Source organism: Eubalaena glacialis, chromosome 13 (genome assembly GCF_028564815.1).
Source record: "Eubalaena glacialis isolate mEubGla1 chromosome 13, mEubGla1.1.hap2.+ XY, whole genome shotgun sequence".
Lineage (NCBI taxonomy): Eukaryota > Metazoa > Chordata > Mammalia > Artiodactyla > Balaenidae > Eubalaena > Eubalaena glacialis.
In genome coordinates, this window is record NC_083728.1 from 16,025,230 (window position 1) to 16,047,672 (window position 22,443).

Below are 22,443 nucleotides of genomic sequence, written 5' to 3' on the forward strand. Positions count from 1 at the left end.
AACTAGAGCAATAGAGGCAGCACATCTAAAAAGATACATACAAAAAGGTTCACCAGTGAGAATGATCCATACCTTGGTTATTGCAACAATTTCCTAATTGGTCTCACTGTTTCCAGTCTTTTCAAACTCCATATCATCCAACTGACTGTCCTAAAAAACCACTTTGTTATATCACTTTTCTGATCAAAATGTCTTTATATTACCCTATTACCAACAAAGTCAAGTTCAAACTTCTTACTTTGGCATTCAAGGTCCTCCAATATCTGGTCAACACCCACTTCAGCCAAACTGAATGTTCACCATATATCCCCTCCTTTCTGACTCTGTACCTGCCTGGAATATCGTCCCCAGCCTTTCTGTATATCTAATTTCTCATAAATCCTTCAACAGTTTTCTGAACCACTTACCCAGCATTTGTCTTATTATTATATTACTACCTTTATATGTAGACGCCCTATCTCCTCAACTAAGTTATGTCAACATCAAATACCACTATCTGAGGCACCCGGAGTAATGTTCCAGACATGTAAGGAATTAGAAACAACGGTAATAGTACAGTAGGCACTCCATACATATTAGATAATGACAAATGTCATCTTTCCCTTTTAACCTACAAATTCCTGGTCAGCAGTAAACATGTCATTTGGTTTTTGTACACTACACAGTAACGACACATAGTGACTACCTAATAAATACTTTTGGTGGGTATTAAATATTTATTTTTAACAAATACTGGTTCCAAGCTAATATTTTTTGAGAGCATAAACACTTAAGAGAATCATCTACTTTTTCTTTGGGACTCATTTAAATTTATCAGAATGTATCTCCATTTTCTTGCTGAGCAAGAGTAAGCAGGTCAGAACAGCTTAGAGCACCAGAAAAACATATTCCCCTAACTGATCAAAACTGATTTATCTGCTTCTTAGGCATAAGAGCCAAAGTACATTTTTTGGACTTTTTCCTTTATTCTTCATTACTACCATGCTACTGCCCTCTTTTGGAAAATAGATTTCCCCCATGGCTATTCTTGGCTCTCCTTTTACCAATTTAACTCTAATGGAGCAGCACCTTATCTTCCTCAAAATACAGGCCTTGAGCCTTTCAGCCATGTCACACTGAGATCTGGTACTTTCATATCCTAACATGTGGTCTGGCAGGTGGTTTGAATGAATTTTCAGGCACCACGTGTCTGTGCTTTTTGGCTTATCCCAAAAGAATCAAGAATGTTAACCGTTTCCAAAGATAAAAGTGAGCCCAGCATCTGGACATAATCAGAAAAACTGCACAAACAATTAGGATTTAGTCTCCACTCTGGCAGGATGACCTTGAATTATCTGTGCAACTGTGAGAAAAGTCTGAGGACCAAGATCTCTGCTCTTCTGCTGTAAATCCCACCCTAGAGGGAGATTCTGATAAATGCACAGTGAACCCCACTGATTATCTTTCAGGCATTGGAAAAAAAAAATCCAGTCAGTAATAAATTTCACAGTGTTAAGATAACAGTTTGAAACTTCACAAAGGAAGGCTCACGTAGATTCAAAGTCTAGCCTTCTTTATAATCTACCATCTTATATTTTGAGCTATTGCTTAACAGATTCTCAAAACATGTTATCCTGTTACCAAGGAATTTGAATCAATCTCTCTCTCTCTCTCCTCAGCACATTTTAAAAACATTACTGAAACTGACAAGTGACCTTCCTTTAGATCAACCATCTTCATGCCAGTGCTTAGACACAGAAGTGGCACTTACAAAACACCGTTAATACCAAGGGCACAAACTAAAAAAAAGTAAAAAACATGACTAGCAAGAGAAAAGGAGTTAGGATGTAGAAAAGTAGCTCAGGTTGAAGGAATTTTTAGGTCCAATGAAAAAAACCACTGTCATACACTAAAAGACTCATTACTTACTATATACTTACTATACTGCTTACCATTTTTAAGCATTTCTATGCTAAGCGTTTCCCATATCTATCTCCTATCATCTTAACAACCTGACAAAATAGGAACTTTTATGCTTCACTTTTTCAGGATAGGAAACTAAGGCTCAAAAAAGGAAATAACTTGTCAAAGCTGACGAAGTTTATAAAATTCTGAGCCAAGTTTCAAATCAAAGACTCTGATTCCAAAAATTAATGTTCTTTCTGCTACTCCTTTTTCTTTCCCCTACCCTTATTGAGAGACATGTTTCTAAAACCAAACTACGTTTTAAGTTTTAGCTTTGGTACGTATAAGCACACTAATGCTATCTGAAATTCTCATATGATGCTGACGGTGAGTGGCAAAGATACATGGACTTAATATTCTCTGATGATAGTTTTAAACATCCTGAGGGGATCTGAAATCAGACAGTAAGGTTATTGCAGTAAAAGAAGCATTAAAACACCTGTAGTACTTTATGTCCTAGTAACTGTCCTTGCAAATGTTATAATCTGAGTCAGAGAGAATGAGATAGAGAATACACAAGGGAGTCACTGTTATAACAATCCCCTTCAAAAAACTGCAGGTGGAAAGAAGACAGGCTGTGAGTCAAGAATTTCCATCTTACACAGCTCTGAAATTAGCATCTGACCGATGGTGTTGAAATAAAATCATTTTAACAAGATCCTGGACTTTGGTTTTAACATGAGGAAACTCACAGCAACAATAGGTGCCTTCGTGAGACCTAGGACTTTCTGGGAAACTATAAATACGTAACGTTTTTACCACATAATACTATCACAGCAGTTTACCCAAAACGTGGTTCTGAGTTGCTCTAACTTAATTATGCCACCATGCTTTAAAATTCTATTTCAAAGAGATTCATTAGAATACAATTAGAAATTCAAGTTTGAAATAGAAATCATCCACTCACTCCCTTTAGTTCACTGAGTCTAATTTAAAAGGCTTGAGTCAGTGGAAACAATCTTTCAATTCAGTGGTCCAAGTTCTGCATCCCCGGTGGCCTAATAAGCCTGGAGATAAGGACGGGGAACGGGCTGCCATGTACCTCTTGGGAAGGCAGTGAGGACAAGAAAACCATATCGTAGCCAATGAGTCTTGGAAGGGAGAACTGTTGCCTGTCAAATCTTTAGTAGATGAGGTACATATTTCAAGTGGCCGTCCTTTGGCTTGTCATTTCCTCATTTGGGGCAAAAGCATTTAACTGCTAAACTACAAACTTATGCAATTCGGGATCAGTTGCTCCAGGATTTTTTTGTTATCTCTGCCTCTGAAAAAAGAACTTTTTTTGTTGTTTTCAAAGATACTTTATACTTAAAGTATTATTAAAGTATAATAATATAGTTTATTTGACAACATATTTTTAATATGTTTTGAAAGCTTGGATTCTTTCTCTACTTCCAGTATAGAAGTTCTCATTTTTGCTCCTAAATATAATATCTTATTTGATAATGATCAACTAAAACAGGATAAATTCTCTTCCTTTAAAAAAAAACGTTCGCTTGATAATGATATGGTGAAACAATTTTTCTGCATATTAAGATGCACCAAAAAAAACCCCACATATAATTTAATATAAAATACACGGATGGCAATATGTACAAAATTTCATTATTTTCATAGCACTACTAATGATATTCAGTGTCCAATATATTACTTTGAATGACATTATTAATAATTAATATAACTGAATCACTTTGCTGTATACTTGAAACACATTATAAAATACCTATACCTCAATTTAAAAAATGGACACAATATAATTTTTTTCAATAAAAGGATTGTTAATTTAAAAAATTAACATTTTCCTAAACCTGTGTGATATGCTTGGTTTTCTAAAGCACAAATTTCTGTCAATATTAATGACAGATGTAATAGTTTAATCAGTAAAAACAAACAACCTCAAGATACTATTTTATTAGGAAACTCTTAAGTAAAACTCTTTCAAATTTATGAACTATCCCAAGTTAGCCTCTTGAGGTTTATTTCTAAAAACTGAAAATCATGAATTAAAAATCATGTAATGTTTTATGTTGACATATCAGATGTACAAAACCTTCCAATGTTACAAAGACTATCCAGATAACCTTCACCCAGATTCCTCAAATGTTAACATTTTACTACATTTCCATTATCATACTTCAGTCAATCAATCTACCTAGCTATAAAACCTTGTCTATTATCACAGCTATGAGCCTTGATAATCCAAACACCAACATCACAAAAGCCTTAGGTTTGAAGATCCTAGAAATAGGTGTCAAAAGACAAGAAAGGCAGGCTTTTCACAATATTTAACAAGAAGCCCTGTACCACAGTAGCAATGAGGACTAGAAGTCAAAGGTTTGTCATCTAGGGTGACTTTAGACAAGACGCTGAACTTTTAACTTGAACTTCCTCATTCTGTATGGCAGGAAGCTCATAACTAGTGGACCCATATCTCAGGGAAGGTGTGAAAGTCAAATATAAAAGGAACAATTCCCAGGAAGAGTTAACAATTCTAAATCTATATTCATCAGACAATGCAACCTCAAAATATAAAAGTCCTCCTCCCCAAAATATACATCTCAAAATTAACAAAAATTGACAAATCACAACCACAGAGTAACAATTTTAACATATCTCCCTCAGAAACCAAAAGATCAAGTATCAAAAATTAGTGGGGAATAGCTATATTTGAAGACAATTAACAAGCTAAATCAACGGTATATATATAGATTCCTACAATTAGAAAACACACATTCTTTCTAAGGCACACAAAGAACACTTAACAAAAATTACTGACATATTAGGCCACAAATGTCGCAAGAAAACATCAAAAAACTGGTATCGGGGACTTCCCTGGCGGTCCAGTGGTTAAGACTTCACCTTCCAATGCAGGGGGTGCGGGTTTGATCCCTGGTTGGGGAGCTAAGATCCCACATGCCTGGCAGCCAAAAAACCAAAACATAAAACAGAAGCAATATTGCAACAAATTCAATAAAGACTTTTAAAGTGGTCCACATCAAAAAATCTTAAAAAAAAAAAAACTGGTATCACACAGACTGTGTTCTTGAGCCACAATTCTCTGAAATTGAAAATTAAAAATAAGCAGTTAAAAAAATTCATACAATTTGGTTTTTAAAAAGCACTTCTGAATAATTCATGGGTTAAAAAAGAAATATGTAATAAGCACAAAGCATCACAAGCTGGGAAAAAGTACTTACAACGTGCCACGTATGAAACTTACGGGATGCAGCGAAAACTGAACTTAGAGAAAAAATTACAATGTTACCTGAATACATTAGTAAGCAAGAAAATTAAACAGCTAAGTGTTCAACTCAAAAATCAAAGAATAAAATTTAACAACAATTTTGATTAGAAAAGAAATCTCTTAAACTAGAAATAGACCTGATAATGGGTACCTACACCAAACCTACTACAAAATCAAACTTGATGGTAAATTATTAGAAGAATTTTCTTTAAGACAAGGAATAAGACAAGAATGCCCACTACCACCTCTATTATTGCAGGTCTTAGTAAGATAGAAAAATATGTAAGTATAAAGATCAAAAGGAAAAACTAATTCACAGACAGACTGTCTTCATAAAAGAAAACTCCAGAAAACCTATTAGAACAAAAAAAAATCCATAAAAATTAATTTAACAAAAGATCTAAAACATCTTTATAGATATAATTATAAAGTTATCTACGAAAAGAAGATATAAGCCAAACAGATGGAAAGATAAACCATGTTCATGAATAGAAAGAATTAACATCATAAAGAAGGCAATTCTGCCTAATTAATCTGTGTATTCAGTGCAATTCAGTCAAAATCCCAGTGGTATTTTACAAAATTTGATACACCGATGCTAAAATTTACATGGAAGAATAATGATATAAATTTCAAGAGTAATCTGTATTGAAAGAAAAATAAAAAGGGGAAGGGGAATTTATTTTTGATAGATGGTCAAGGAAGCCCTGAGAAGGTAACAGGACCAAAGATCTGAATGGAGGGAGAAAGCAAGACTTTCAGATGGAAGGAATAAAATTACATGACTATAGTTCATATTGTAAACTAAAAAAAATTCCTGATGTATTTAATAAAGTCCTAAATGTGAACAGTAAAACTTATAACCTTTAGAAAAAAAAAATAGGAGACTGTTTCTAAGACATTTGGGTAGGAAAGAATTTCTTTTTTAATTGAAATACTGTCAACATACAATATTATGTTAGCTTCAGGTGTATTACATAATGATTTGACATTTGCATACATTATGAAATGATCACCACAATAAGTCTAGTAAATATCTATCACCATACAAAGTTATTACAATATTATTAAGAATTTCTTGGTTACCAAAGGGAAAAGGTAGGGAGGAGGGATAAATTAGGAGTTTGGGATTAACATATACACACTACTATATATAAAATAATCAACAAGGACCTACTGTATAGCACAGGGAACTCTACTCAATATTCTGCAATAATCTATATGGGAAAAGAATCTGAAAAAGAATAGATATATGTATATGTATAACTGAATCACTTTGCTGTACATCTGAAACTAACACAAAATTGTAAGTCAACTATACTCCAATATAAAACAAACATTTTTTAAATATATTATTAAGAATTTCTTAAAGAAGGCACAAAAAACATACGGTATAAGAAAATTCAGACAAATGTGACTTCATGAAAACAAAAGTTGCTTTCTAAGAAAATATCCTGAAAAAAGCGCAAGTCACAAGCTGGGAGAAAATATTTACAATGCACATGACTGACAAAAAATTAGTATCCAACATATAAAGAACCACTGCAAACCAATAACAAAAAAAGAAAGAAAAAGAAAAGTAAAAGAGCAAAGGCTACTCCCAAAGTAAGCATCAGACTTGTATAGTCAACATGGAAATAAATTAAACGAAAACTAAAGAGGCTACACAAGAAAAGCTATAAACTGTCATTGTTAATGTTTATTTTGATACATAAAATAACTTTTCCCAAGTCAGTTCCTCACAAGAATTTTAAGTTTTATTTTTTTTAATGTATTCAATTACTTTGTTAGGGCCAATTTAGCTGATGATAGGTTCGAAACTATATGCGTGGTACCACGCTGCAGAAAGAAAACATCAGTTCTGGTTAAGGTCTACTGAGAAATCTGGGAAGAGAAGGGAAAAGTTTAAACTATTTTGAGATGTTCTAACTGACTTCAGTCTTACTTGAACTTTGCCAAGTATGAGGTATCCAATCTCCTACCTAAAATAAAGACATTGCCCTAGTGTTGCTGTGGTTACTTAAAATAGATGTTAAAATATAAATAAATAACAGTCTTGATCTAGAATGAAGCCTTCTATAGAAAGGGGATTTGTGGACACAAGTGGGAACACCATTTAAACTCATAACCTATTACAGAGCTCCCTCTGCTGGCCCAGAGAAAGTACAAGGACCCTGACACTGACACAGAACCTCTCAAGTCACCTCAGGAATGTGCCCTTCAAACAGTGAGGGCAAAGTTCTTCTACGGTCCTTATGCAAAAAAACCCAGTGACACAGACAAACAGGAGAAGCCTTCCAAAATCCCCAAACTGATATTTTATCCAGACACGGGTTTTCAAAGTAGTGTGGACAACGGTTTACCTCTATGGTTCTGACAGGTGTTCTTGGGGACTCTCATAAATCAATCAAATCACACCCCACTTTAACCCTCCCTCCAACTGCAATCTGATTCTTTATGGTAGATTCAGATATACACAACCAAAACATACTCCCTCAGATGTAACAAAATCATCAGAGGCAGGTTCCCTTTGAAAACCTTGTGCCCTTTGTGTCTGGAAATCCTGGGCAGACACAGAGCGAGGCTAGGTACTCAAACAACCAGCAAGGGACACTGCAAGCTGAGACTTGCCATCAGATGCCCTTGTAACATGAGTCTTGGTCCTGTCCCTTAACAACTTAATAAAGGGGCTCTGCTGAGGAGCAGGGTAATATAATGGTTAAGAGCATGAGCTTTGAAATCAAACGTATTTGGCTTCAGGTCTTGGCTCTTCTGTTACTCACTATGTAATCACGAGCAAGTTACTTAGTCTCTTTGCAATTCAGTTTCTGCTTCTGTGAAAGGCCGGGGACGGGCTGTGAAAACACCACACATCACGGTTGTAATGATTAAAATATATGAAATGCTTATAAAGGATTAAGCACCGCACCTGGTAGATATTAAGTGGCTAATCATTAATGATTATTATTAACAGTTATAATGTCTATCCTCTTGGGTATAATAAATAATTTATATATAAAAAACAATTGTTTGACATGTACACGCTGCTATATTTAAAATGGATAACCAACAAGGACCTACTGTATAGCACAGGGAACTCTGCTCAATATTATGTAACAACCTAAATGGGAAGAGAATTCGAAAAAGAATAGATACACATATACGTTAAAAAAAAAGAAAAGAAAAGAAAAAAAACAACTGTTTCTTAAAAAAAAAATAAAGGTATCTTTGGAATCCCCTCAAAAGCCAGCACCAGTCTTACCATGAATTTTGATGGGTTTTATATTATGGATCTAATGCCCATTAACATAAGGGTAGGCTTCCAGAACAAATCAGAAGTTCAGTAGAATGAAAAGACCATAGACTTCGGAGTTCTTTGAATTCCCAGCTCCCGCGTTTACTAGCCATGTGACCATAGCAAATGTTAGCCACTGAAAAAATCACAATGTCTGGGTCAAACAGCTGATTAGACATGGCTCAAAAATGAATTATAGAATTAGAAGATGAATCCAGAGCTAACACCCAGAAAGTGGCACAGATTTTTAAAAATGGAAAATATAAAGGAGAAATTGCTGTAAAGGGAAGAAACTAAGGATACTGATAGCTGCTATTAATCCTTGTGGAAGGTAAACTGGTACAAACCTTCTGGAGGACAATATGGCAATACCTGCACATTAAATTGTTCAAACACTTCTGGAAATTTTTCCTAGGAAACATTAAAAGGAAGGCAAAATTTATATGTAGGATGTTCCCTGCAGAGTTATTTGTACTAGTGAAAAACTGGAAACAACCAAAATGCCCAGCAATGGGTAAATGACCAAAAAACACTGTTAAGTGTGATAAATATAAAAAGGACTATGCAACAACATGAAAAATGTATATGCTTATTCAGTAGAAATTAATCAGAAATTAGAATATCTAAGCAAATTATTACCATATAGGAACTATATAGGCATATGGTCAAGAACAGGAGTTCTTTGCTGGAGTGAGAGGACTTAGGGGTGAACTATTTTGTAACAGTGCATTAATACTGTTGTAATACTGTTGGTATAAATAATTTTTAATACAGTAAATAAGAATAGAGGCATTTGAAATATCTAACTTTTCTAAGGTACTAGGTGAAACCCTATTTATTTTCACAAATTTTAACCTGTAGAAACTTCAGTTCTATATTAGTCATGAGTTATATAATTTTTATAAACAATTAGAGCTACAAGGGACAAGGAAAATAAAGAAGATTAATAACTCTTTATTTTTATTGATTAAGGCACTGAGGCCCATACAAGGAAAGAGAATTGTCCAATGTAACACAGATAGTTATTATCTGAGCCAAGCTTGGTCAGATAGTCTCCTTTAAATGTTTAGAAATCAATATGAAGAAGTGGTCTAATGTCTGAGATCTGCTTTAAATTAATTCAGTTTGTTATTCTCTTTGGCGGAGAGCTGAAATATAATGGGCAGTGAGTTATTTTTGAAACTGGTTATATGTCCACAGGGGTCATGATGTTATTCTGTGTAACTGTATATATTTTCATTTTCCATAATGAAAAGTTTCAGTAGCTCCTAAAATAATGAGTAAAGATCTCAGAATTAAGTGGCAAATCTATCTAACTTGTGACTCAAAACTGAATTACAAGACCTGAAACAGATTGTGAACTAAGTTTATTTAACGTCACTTAGCTGTGACCGTTGAGGTTTTTAAATGGGTTTTTCCCTCATGACTATAATAAAAGATGCATGTTTCTCATTAGACATGCTAAAACTATCCAAGCTCAGAAACTGAACAAACAACCCACTGAATTAATGAGCACTTAAAATACGAAAATTACATTTGGAACAAAATTAATTCTTTAAATTTAAAAAGGTGGATTTTCCATAACACGTACATGCACAACACATGTTAATGGGTCAGCCTAGTTATATTACACAGGGATTATAATCATCTGCATAATTAAACCCCTTAAAACAAGCAGAAGATATAGCATTCCGAGTCAACAAAAAGAAGTCAGCAGCTCACTGCTGCAAAACAAACCTTCCTAACAAATCACACGGGCTAGCTACTTAAAAGAGCAAAAGAAAAAATAAATTTAGTATGTATCATTCACTCGATAATTTACATAACACCAAATCTTGAGTCCAGGGGATGAAACATACTGTAAGAACACATTTTCGATAAGAATTTAAAGAGACACTAGCAGGGAGTGACAATGTTTTAATACACTCTTTGTAAATATCCATTTTTAAGGCCATAAAAAACAGTGCAAGGAGGAAGAAGGGAGAAAAAAAGGATTCTTAAGGCAATGCAGAATTCAAAGTCCTAATTTACAGGATACACTATGATATCGGCAGTATTTTTGGTGGGATTTTTTTCTCTGATAATAACTCTAGAAAATAATTTGGAAAATAAATAAAATTTAAAATACCTATAATCCCATTATCTACTTTTAATATTTGGTTTATTTTTCTCTGGCCTTCTGATTGGTTTTTTCAGTCTTTTTTCTATGCACATATTAACATGTTAATTTATCTTTTTACTTTTGTAAAACTAGAATATAATTTCTCTATATCTTCAATTATTTTCTTGGGCCAAATTCCTAGAAGTGGAATTTACTGAGTGAAAGGTTTGAATTTTTTAAACTCTTGATATGCACTACATTCCGGAAAAGTTAGATCAATTTACACATCCATCAGCAGTATTACTACTCTTTCACCATTTGTATAATTCTGACCTGAAGCCAAACACAGATGATGAGCCTTGGCCCCAAAATAGAAAAAAGAAAACAAGAAAACCTTTTCCCTTCAAAAACAAAGGGTTGATTATAAATACACAGACCTGGAAGGTAAAAATTCAAGGGGGCTGCCTGAGATCTAAAGCCCTGGAACGGTGTGTTCTAGCCACAATAAACCAGCTGCAGTTGCCCTGAACTCACTGCCACTTGGACTTTGTGGACACGGCTCCCTCTGCTAGAACATCTCCACCCACCCTACTCACTGCCAACCTTCCTGCCTTTTTCCTCCAGGAATTTGTCAGTAATCCCCAGCCTAAATTAAATACTCTTCCACTCTGCTTCGCCAACACCCTCAGATTACCTCTGTTTTAAAGCCCATTTCATATGCTGAAGTGTAATTAAATGGTCTGTCCCCAGACTAGACAGTGACTTCCTTCAGGGCAAGGACTGTTTCTTCATTCCCTGCTGTATCCTCAGCATCTAGCAAAGTACCTGGGATACAGTAGGCACTGAAGAGAAATTTATTGAATGAATTAATCAATCACAAAGCAGTAGGTCTAAAGCAGCAGTTACAGAACTTTTTCTGTCTGTAAAGGATCAGACAGTAAACATTTCAGGCTTTGGGGGCCACATGGTCTCAGTCACAACTGCTCAGCTCTGCCTTTGTAGTGCAAAAGCAGTCATAGACAATAGCAAATGAATGGACATGGCTGTGTTCCAATAAAACTTTATTGCTAAAACCAGGTGTCAGGCCAGATTTGGCCTGTGGACATAGTTTGCCAATCAGTCCCTGGTTTCGAGGAAGAAACTCTAAATTTTAAAAAAGGAAGGAAAATATTACTTATATGTGGAATCTAAAAAAATGGTACAAATGAACTTATTTATCAAACAGAAATAGTCACAGATACAGAAAACAAACTTATGGTTACCAATGGGGAAAGGAGGGGGGAGGGATAAATTGCGAGATTGGGATTGACATATACACACTACTATATATAAAATAGATAACTAATAATGATCTACTGTATAGCCCAGGGAACTCTACTCAATACTCTGTAATGACCTGTATGGGAAAAGAATCTAAAAAAGCGTGGTTATATGTATATGTATAACTGATTCACAGCAGAAATTAACACAACATTGTAAATCAACTATATGCCAATAAAAATTAATTAAAAATAAAGTAAAAGAAAAAAGGAGGGCTTCCCTGGTGGCACAGTGGTTGAGAATCTGCCTGCCAATGCAGGGGACACGGGTTCGAGCCCTGGTCTGGGAAGATCCCACATGCCGCGGAGCAACTGGGCCCATGAGCCACAATTACTGAGCTCAATTACTGAGCGTGTCTGGTGCCTGTGCTCCGCAACAAGAGAGGTCGCGATAGTGAGAGGCCCACGCACCACGATGAAGAGTGGCCCCCGCTTGCCACAACTAGAGAAAGCCCTCGCACAGAAACGAAGACCCAACACAGCCATAAAAAAAAAAGAAAGAAAGAAAGAAAGAAAGAAAAAAGGAAAGAAAAAAAAAGATGATGAAAAGATCATAGAGACTTAATGCTTTAAACCTACGCAAAGCTCAGGCTAAATTGTATGTTTAGAACTCAATTATTATTACCACTTTGTACTCCCAAATTCCTTTTCTCCATGACTTGGTCTGTAATGCACAGAGTAAAGGGAAAGGAAACAACTGAAGGGAGAGGCAAGGATGGCCCTCTTCAACGGGAACTGAGCACAGGTGTTAGACCTCAGTCATAGGCCAAATAAAAATGATCAACAGCATAAGAAAAGCAGCAGAGATGGGTTTACACTAGAAAGGATTGGATAGGACTCTTCAATTTGTACATTCATCCTTAACAGATTGACTGAGAATTGGTAAGTCTGGTTTAGACACACAGAGTATCGTGAAAACAGACTGAAGATAATATGTATGATAAATAGCTCAGAATTTCACTACACTTTGAATTATGCATCAAAACAACGTATGTGCTACGTAGAAGTAAAATGTATAATAATGAAAGCACAAAGGAGAGGAGGGAGAAGCAAAAGAAGATATGCAAATGACCAAGAAATGCATGAAAATATGCTCAAAAGCATCAGTCATTAGGAAAATGTAAATTAAAACCACTATGAAATACCACTACACATCTACTAGATCGTCTACATGTACAAAGCCTGCCCATACCAAGTGCTGGCCCAGATGTAGAATCATTGGAACTATCATACATTGATCTGGGCAATATAAATTAAACAGTCGCGTAATCACTTAAATCAATAACAATCACTATAAATTAAACAAAAATAAAATAAACAATCACTTTGGAAAAAAGAAACAAAAAACAAATGTATGTGCTCACCTCCACAGATCAAGGAAAAGAAGGAAAAAGTGACAACATTGAACGAGAGAATGGCCGTTCAGGTTTGAAAGTCAATCCCTTCTTGTTGCTGACGCTCTGATTCCACATGCCGGCTTCCTCCCTCCCCGAACCCTCCACTGCTGCCCCAACCCTCCAACACTCTTATTCCTTTGCTTGTGACAACAGACAGCAGCTTCAAGACTGAGTCCATGTGGACCATGAGAATCTGCTCGCTCTGGAATGTGCGTGGTCTGCCTGTGAAGTTAGTCTGTTTAATCAGAGCCTTACTTTTCATAGTGCCTTCCTCTTCCTCCTCCTCTGAGTTGATCACCATGGTGCCCAGCTGAGATGGCAACGTGTCATCGTGTTCGATCATAGTATTGGCCCCGTCACTCATGGTGCTGGCTACTCGGACGGTGCCCATCTCGTCCCCTGCTGCTCGGACCATCGTGCCAGAATCCATTTCATCCTCCTCCTGGAAAAGGACGAAATCTCAAATGAGGGCTGATTAGATCAAAAGATTGAGTTTTCTGTATGTATAGCTGATTCACTTTGCTGTGGAGCGGAAGCTGACACACCATTTGAAGCAATTATACTCCAATAAAAAAAAAAATTAAAAAAAAAAAGATTGAGTTTTCTGAATTACTCTTACTCATCTTGGTGCAAATATTTCTGGATTTGATGCTTACTTGGGTTCTAAACCCAACTTGTAGAACCGAGAGCACTCTTTTTTAATTGAACTATAATTGATGTACCATATTATATATTTTACAGGCGTAAAAAACATTGGGTCACGAATTTTAAAGGTTATACTCCATCGACAGTACTCTTATTCAACCAAAGAAGATCATACATATGTAAAGTCTACATATTTAGTATGGATCCTAGACTCCCCAAAAGGGCATGGGAAAATCCAGTCTCAGACCTGAGTATTCTCTTTCCCGAATAAAAAGTTAAACTGAAGAAAAGATATGGAGGCAAAAGAATAAAATGTGGAAGTGTCTAAGGAAGCACTGAGAGACGAACAGACACAGACCCAGCAAGCCTCTAGCAAGCCCTGGTCCCAGACAGGACAAGGTCAGCAAGAAGAGCCTCCAGTTCCAGGTGGAACCCACATCTCCAACTCATCTTACCTGGCTGGCAATCATGAAATAACAAGCACTGATGCCCGAGGCCCACCACAACGCCCACCACAGCCACTCACTGAGTTTTCTTCATCGTCCTGGTCCACCTCCCGCTGCTGGGCTTCCTGGCGTTTCAGCTTCACGTCCATGGCTTCGTTAATTAAATCCCGCAGTATGGACACTCCTTTGGCACTCTTGACAAATGGGTGCTTAGCAAAAAAGTTGAAGACGGTTTATATGGCACCAGTGCCAAAACACTGCCTGGCACACAGTAGGCACTTGACAATCTTTGTTGAATCAATCAGTGAATCTAATCTTTCTCTTTATGCTTTGGACTACAGCTAACCCACACTTGCTTTATAACTGTCAGCAGGTGCATTCAGGCTTTGCCCATCTTTTCTGGCTTGGCTGGAATGTTTCCTCCATTTCTCTCTACCAACTCTGGAGATTCTCAACAGGCTGGCATTGCCCCCTAGAGGAAGTTCTGTAAACATCTTGGGAGCTTGTTGCTACAATGTTTGGAGAACACCAACTACATGGGACATAGGAAAGGGGGCAGGGACACAAGTAATCCCATAACGTGTGGAACAGTCTTATACAACAATGAACCACAGCACATTCTCCATATCTTTAAAATGTCTCAGAGTACCTATACACTTTGATAAATAATGCTGACGAACTTTTTTAAGAGATAAGCAAAAAGTCTAGTAATTTGGGAGGTGATTTTGGAGAGGGGGCTTAAGCGGAAAAAAGACATTGTTTAGAAATCACTGAATAGTTTACTCCTCCTGCTTATTCTTTCTATTCAATGTCCTATAGCATTTCCAACTATGTATTTAGGTAAAAAGGATTTTAGTGCCAAAGTGCAGTTACTATAGAAATACTAAAACTGGTCACTAATATGTAACAGATGTAGGCCCCAATATTATTCAATCTGCAAAGATACTTGAAACACAGGGATATTGCTGACTTTCCTTCATAGAAATAGTTTAAAGTTTTTAATGTTAATACCATCTTATATTTTTGTTGGCTGCCTTTGTAACACAGTAAGAAATCTATACTGTGAAAATTACATGTGGAAATTCTTTTTTTGGGGGGGGGAGCATTGCCTGTTGTTTTCCAAACTTATTCTGACATTGCCCTCAGTGTTTATCTGTAATCCATTCTCTGTTCCCCAGCACCCGTCACAGGATATGGGCTCCAAGGTCTTTGCAAGGACCCTAGAGGCAAGGACCCTAGAGGCAGACAGTATACCTCAATGTGTGGTAAGATCGAAATACAGAAGATATCTTGTCCCTAAAACTGCATCAGTACCCCATCCAGGCAGGAAAAGAATTTGCCACAGCTCTTAGAAATAAGACCCAGCTCGTTTGCAAGAATATCATATTTCCTTGTTCTCGCCACTGGGCAAGTCTATAAGATCATTTCCCTCCTCTTATCATATATAAATGAGTCTGCCCTGTTATTACTTAACATTAGATTTCTGTTAGTGTCCATACACTCATTTTCCTGTGTTTCTTGAATGGAATGGTTTCTGTTCTTCTTACTGCTCTTAAATCTAAACTCATTCATGATGCTAGACACAGTTGTCTCATTACTTCATTATGTCTACAAATTGAAAAGCTGGAGCATTTCTATATTGACACTTGTATTATTATAAATTATTATTCTTATATTTCTCCATCATAGCACCAACATTACCCTGATTCTTTTTAAACTTTGGGCATAAATAGGTTTTAGCATCTATGAGTTTCATTCCAAAAGGATTATAAATGTTATATAAATGTTAAAAAAATATGTATTGGTTATAAAAAGGGGGTATTGGATCTGACATGACTGAAAACCATTGGCCTAGCTCAGTAATAACAGCAGATATTTGTCAAATCCATTATATACTATCTTTAATATGTGTAAGGCATTGTTCAAAGTCATACATATTATATCACTTAATCTTCACAACCAACATATGGGGCAGGTACTTGATTTCCACTGTATAGATAAGAAAACTAAAGTAACAGAGAGGTTATGTTACTTGCCCAAGGTCATAGAGCTAGCAAACAGGGAGCCACGACTCAAACCCCAGGACAGGCTCCAGAATCCAAGCTCCTAACTATTAAGCATACTGCCTGCCAAACCCCACCCATCCTTCAAGGCCCAAGCACACAGGTTACCTCCTCCAGGAAAGCAGTCCTGGTATCTCTAGCCCAAAGTGGCCTCTTTCCACCCTGAGCTACAACAGCACCTACCATTGATCCCAGTTCTCTGTCAGAACTGGGTATCTTTAATGGCACTCCTGCTTTGGGATCAAAAAGACTTAGGTTCTAATCCTGGCTTTGCTGTTTACCAGCTGAGCGGCTCTAAATGAGTTAACCTCTCTAAATCTTCATTTTCTCACCTATAAAAGTAAATTAATACCCCTCTCTCACAGGGTGTATGTGATGATTAAATGGCACAACATGCTAAGTATCTAGCACACAGTAGGTGCTCAATAAATGTCAGTTCCTGTTCTCTAATCCCATAGAGCCCTGTATTTTCTTATTATCTTGTTCAATGATTTAACTTTATTCTCTATGTCTTTTCTAAGCAGTTACATTCAAAGGGAATATTTTATACCTCTTTACCATCTCCATGTAGGTGGGTTAACAGCATCTTTTGGTCAGCCTGTGAATGAAATAGAAAGAGGCAGCACCCCAGGGTGATTCATACCTGTAGAAGTTGAGTGGCCGTGGCTCTCTGCTCAGGGCTCTTTATGAGACACTGCTTCACAAAATCCATGAAGCTATCTGACCACAGTTCTGGCTTTCGGAATGTGGGAGGTGGGTTGGTAGGAATCATGAAGATTGCCTAGTTTTAAAAAAAAAAAATTTGGCAAAATAAAAGTGATGCTCCAATAAAAATATGACTGGAAATACATTTGGAGTTTGATAAAATGATTTTTCTCTTCTCCACTGCAAGCCCATCCAAAATACAACAAAAATCCAGGTATCTCAAAGTAGATCACTATTAACAAATATAATAATAGTGAAAAAGTTTGAAATATTGCGAGAATTACCAAAATGTGACACAGAGACACAAAGTGAGCAAATGCTGTTGCAAAGATGGCGCTGATAGGGACTTCCCTGGTGGTCCAGTGGTTAAGGATCTGCCTTCCAATGCAGGGGACGTGGATTCGGTCCCTGGTCAGGGAACTAAGATCCCACATGCCGCGGGGCAACTAAGCCCACACGCCGCAACTACTGAGCCCGTGTGCTCTAGGGCTGTGTGTCACAACTAGAGAGAAGCCCGCATGCTGCAACGAAGAGCCCACATGCTGCAACTAAGACCCAACTCAGCCAAACAAATAAATTAATTAATTTTAAAAAATAGTCTTTAAAAAAAAAGAAAAAGAAAAATGGCACTGATAGACTTTCTTAACACAGGGTTGCCACAAACCTTCAATTTGTCAAAAACTCAATAGAGTGAAGCACAATGAAATGAGGTATGTCTGTATTATTTATTGAGCTTCCAATAAAAGAGGTACAGCTTTTTAAAAACATAAAACTCTTTGCAATAAGCAGCTTAAATTATACTCTTTAAATCTAAAAATATAACGAGTAAATCTTCCCACCCTTCTCCACTTCTGCCCCCCCAAAAAGACAGGAGTTTATCTTTGGGCACATGAATACTTTTTAAAAAACTGTTATGTCTATTAATAGAAGGACTACTTAATCAGAAGAGAGGGGGTGCTGAGTTGGGCAGTATGGAGAAGACGACAGAGCCGCTGAAGAAGGTAGGGTCAAGGTCTTGTAACAGTGCTATCAAGAGGGGTTCTAGGGGTTGGGAAAGGCTGAAAACTGCTTAGCGTACCAACACTGAAGGAGTTTCGATGGCGACTGAACCTATGGGCCCTTCATACTCTAAGAGTGGATGGAAGTTGGAGAGTAAAGAGCCTCCAGAACTTACACATGTAAATACCTATAAGGGCCAGGCAGGAAAAAGACAACAAATGAACCAGACTGGGTGTCAGTGACATGAATTTAAAAAAATAGTCTACTTTCCTCTTAATACTACTATAAAAAACATTAGAGAAAACACTGCAATAAGTGATACTTGGTGAATAGGGAATCGTGGAGACTGATAAAGTGGAAAGACCATGCCCTGTATAAAGGAGGGGACTGCTGCTCAGCTCCAGTTAGTGTTGTTATGTTAAAATGTGAGCACCTGAACTATTAAAAACATATACACTGTACGAGTCAACCACACATTTCCTGGCCCACGTCCTGCCAGAGGGCTATTAATACACAACCTCTAGAATGGAGAGGGGTGGATTACACTTGACTTAATTAGTGACTACAATTAGTGGAAGTGTATCATCATCTGGAGTCTAGACTGACACTTATCAATTATTTACAATTAATTCATTTATTGTTTGGTACCTAACCAAGTAAGTCATTTAACTAAGTTTCTAATGATCACCGGTAACTAACCACCCTACTGGTTTTCTGTCCATTTCCTTACCCTCATTGGATGGATATCGGCATATGGGGGCTTTCCTTCAGCCATTTCTATGGCTGTTATTCCCAACGACCAGATGTCTGCCACACAGTTGTACCCAATTTCCTGAATCACTTCTGGAGCCATCCAAAATGGTGTTCCTATCACTGTATTTCTCTTGGCCATGGTATCCTAAAATAGAAAGGAGATAGATCAACACTAAGCAATAAAACTGTTGAGAAAAACAGTCCCTTCCAACAATAAGAAGTGTCTTAGACTTGAAATACATACACAAACCATATTCAAGCATGATTGATCAAGCAAGTCACAAAAGAAATTCAAATGACATAGAAACATAAAAGATTCTCAATCAATTATTAAAACACAAAAAATAATCAATTAATGAAACACTAAAATGAGATTGATTACTAATAACTATTGCTGATAATAGCATAGATTAAAATACAAAATACAGGCACTAAAATACAATGTTATAGGAGCATAAACTGATACAATGTTTTAGTATGCAACTTGGCGATATTTATTAACTTTATATGTCCATATCCTTTGATTCAAATCTATTTCTAGAAATGTGTCCTATATATAAGTACCCCAAGATATATGCACAAGTACTGTAGAAATATTTATAATAGAAGGGGGGGAAAAAAGAAAAAAAGGAAACAACACAAATAACCAACTAAAGGAAGTAAGTTAAATATAATAAATATCCATACAATGAAAAAAAAAGGACCTACATACACTTTTCTGACATGGAAAAAATGTACAAGACACATTGTGAAGTAAAAAACTTATGTTCAAAATTATATATAATACAGCCTTGTCTTTGTAAAAGAAAAACAATGATCAGAACAACAATAAAACAACAACCAATAATAATAAACATTGTTGTTACATGGATAGCAAAAAAAAAATCTCCAAGTAATATACACCAAACTATTAACAAGAGTCATATCTAGAAGACAGAATTACGAAAGATTTTTACTTTCCATCCCGTATACTTTTGTAACACTCAGCTGGATTATGTGAGTGTGTATTACATGTGTAATCAGTAAATTTTAAAAAGAGAAAATTTAAAAAAGAGAAAATATGTGTACATATATATGTACATATATGATTTTCTTTTTTATAATATATATATATTTTATATAATATTATACTGTATATATATAGTCTTACTTTGGGGCTTAAATAATATATGAATATAGTACACATGGGCAAATAACTACTTGCATACTTTCCCAGAATAGCATGGCCCTATTGAAAGAGAACCTTTCTAGAATTCCTGTGTTTTAGGAAGAGAAGGATTTTAAACAGAACTAAATAGACAACAGGACTTCCCATCATAATCACCCATGTTCCTTCTAAAATGTCTATCACTTAAGTTAGGTTATGCCAGTCAGGAGCAAACAACAGGTAATATTTTTAAATTGATCTCACTTTGTCAGTCCTATGTAAAAAATTAACAAAGGAACTAACTTACTGCTTAAGTCATTTCCTTTGCTCTGAAACTTCAAATCTGCACTATTCAAGTGGTGATAGTCAATGTTGTTGTCAAGGATTATTTCCAATTAGAAATGGATATCTGGATAACTAAACGCTTTTTGAACATTAAGAGTAATGAGTAGATACTAACCTAACTAGATCTGTATTACAAAGTTATATTAGTATAGTAGCATAGCAATGGAAAATATTAAGTCCAGAAACAGATTATGGTATACAAACACACACACACACACCCTTATATGTATATAAATGTATAATTTGAAGATATGATTAAAACGTCATTTTTAAATCAGCAAGCAAAGGATAGATTATGGGGGGAAAAAAGCACTGGGCAACTGTCTATTCATTTGTAAGAGTCCACACTTAAATTCCTACCTTATGGGCTTCCCTGGTGGCGCAGTGGTTGAGAATCTGCCTGCAAAATGCAGGGGACACGGGTTCGAGCCCTGGTCTGGGAAGATCCCACATGCCGCGGAGCAACTAGGCCCGTGAGCCACAATTACTGAGCCTGCGCGTCTGGAGCCTGTGCTCCGCAACAAGAGAGGCCGCGATAGTGAGAGGCCCGCGCACCGCGATGAAGAGTGGCCCCCACTTGCCGCAACTAGAGAAAGCCCTCGCACAGAAACGAAGACCCAACACAGCCATAAATAAATAAATAAAATTTAAAAAAAAAAAAATTCCTACCTTATGCTTTCACCAAAGTAAGTTCTAATAGGTTGAAAATTTAAATACAAAGAACAAAATCCAAAAAGTACTAAAGGAAAGTGTAGATGAATAGCTATTCAATGTTGAAGCAGAAAAGGACTTTTAAAGCATAACATCATGAAGATGGCAATATTTTCCAAGTTGATTTATGATTTAACACAACCTCAACACAATTCAATTCAATCCCAACCAAAATCTCAGTGACGTCCCACTGTTTGTGCTTTTACTGTCATATCCAAAAAATCACTGCCAAGACCAATGCCAAGGAGCATTTTCCCTATGTTTTCTTCTAGGAGTTTTTGGGTTTCAGGCCTCATATTTAGGTTTTTAATCCATTTTGAGTTAATTTTTTGTGAGTGGTGTAAGAAAGGGGTCCAGTTTCATTCTTTTGCATATGAATATCTAGTTTTCCCAAGATCATTTATTGGAGAGACCATCTTTTCCCACTGAGCATTCTTGGCTCCGTTGTCAAATATTAGTTGACCGTATAAACATGAGTTTATTTCTGGGCTCTTGATTCTGTTCCATTGGTCTATGTGTCTATTTTTATGCCAATACCATACTGTTTTGATTACTTTAGCTTTGTAACAGAGTTTGCAATCAAGAAGTGTGAAACCTCCAGCTTTGTTCTCCTTTCTCACGACTGCTTTGGCTATTTGGGGCCTTTTGTGGTTCCATATGAATTTTAAGATTGTTATATTCTATTTCTGTGAAAAAAGTCTCAGTTACTAAATGCAATTGATATTTTAAATTGTAATATCTTTTACACAGCACCAGGAGATTTTTTTTTTCAATTTGGTTTCCTTATTAAGATTGTAATTTAGATAATACTGTTTAGTACTGTTTACTTATGTGTTAACAACAAAATCTTTGGAAGGGCCCACAAATCACAGTATGGAATAAGTTCCTGAGTTTTTTTTAATATCAAAGCAATTTTTGTGCTGTTGCAATACCTATGAAACTTCCTAACATGTTCCAGGCAGATTTAAAATTTTTAAAAATAAAACCTGTATATAATACCAGCTCTAAACAAACAAACTATATATGTATATATTTTTCTACTACCCAAGAAAAATGACAGATAACATTGTTGCAAATTTTAGTATATATCTGTCCAGAACTCCTTCTATTTTTCTACACATATTTCACACATATTATCTGATTTTACAAAATCAGATAATTTTAGACTTCCTGTTTTAAAACAAGGTTTATTTCATTGCCATGCACTACTGAGGTAGGAGGAAAATCAAGAGTCTGTATTTTGGAACCAAATGAGGAGTGTTTTCAGTAAAGCCAACTGCTACCTGCAGGCTGAATGAGATGACATTCTGTCTTATTCAAGGAAAGCCA

At 36.1% G+C, this 22,443-nt stretch overlaps 1 protein-coding gene across 1 annotated transcript in view; it reads right to left on the reverse strand.

Moving 5' to 3' along the window:
* The window catches only part of STK4 (serine/threonine kinase 4), a 95,228-nt gene that overhangs the window by 47,358 nt on the left and 25,427 nt on the right, over positions 1-22,443 (reverse strand). The window contains exons 6-9 of the mRNA XM_061208462.1: positions 18,889-19,056; positions 17,098-17,235; positions 14,472-14,600; positions 13,556-13,742 (exon numbers count right to left, since the gene is read on the reverse strand). Of these exons, the coding sequence (XP_061064445.1) occupies positions 13,556-13,742; positions 14,472-14,600; positions 17,098-17,235; positions 18,889-19,056 (622 nt within the window). The remainder of the gene's footprint in view (positions 1-13,555; positions 13,743-14,471; positions 14,601-17,097; positions 17,236-18,888; positions 19,057-22,443) is intronic.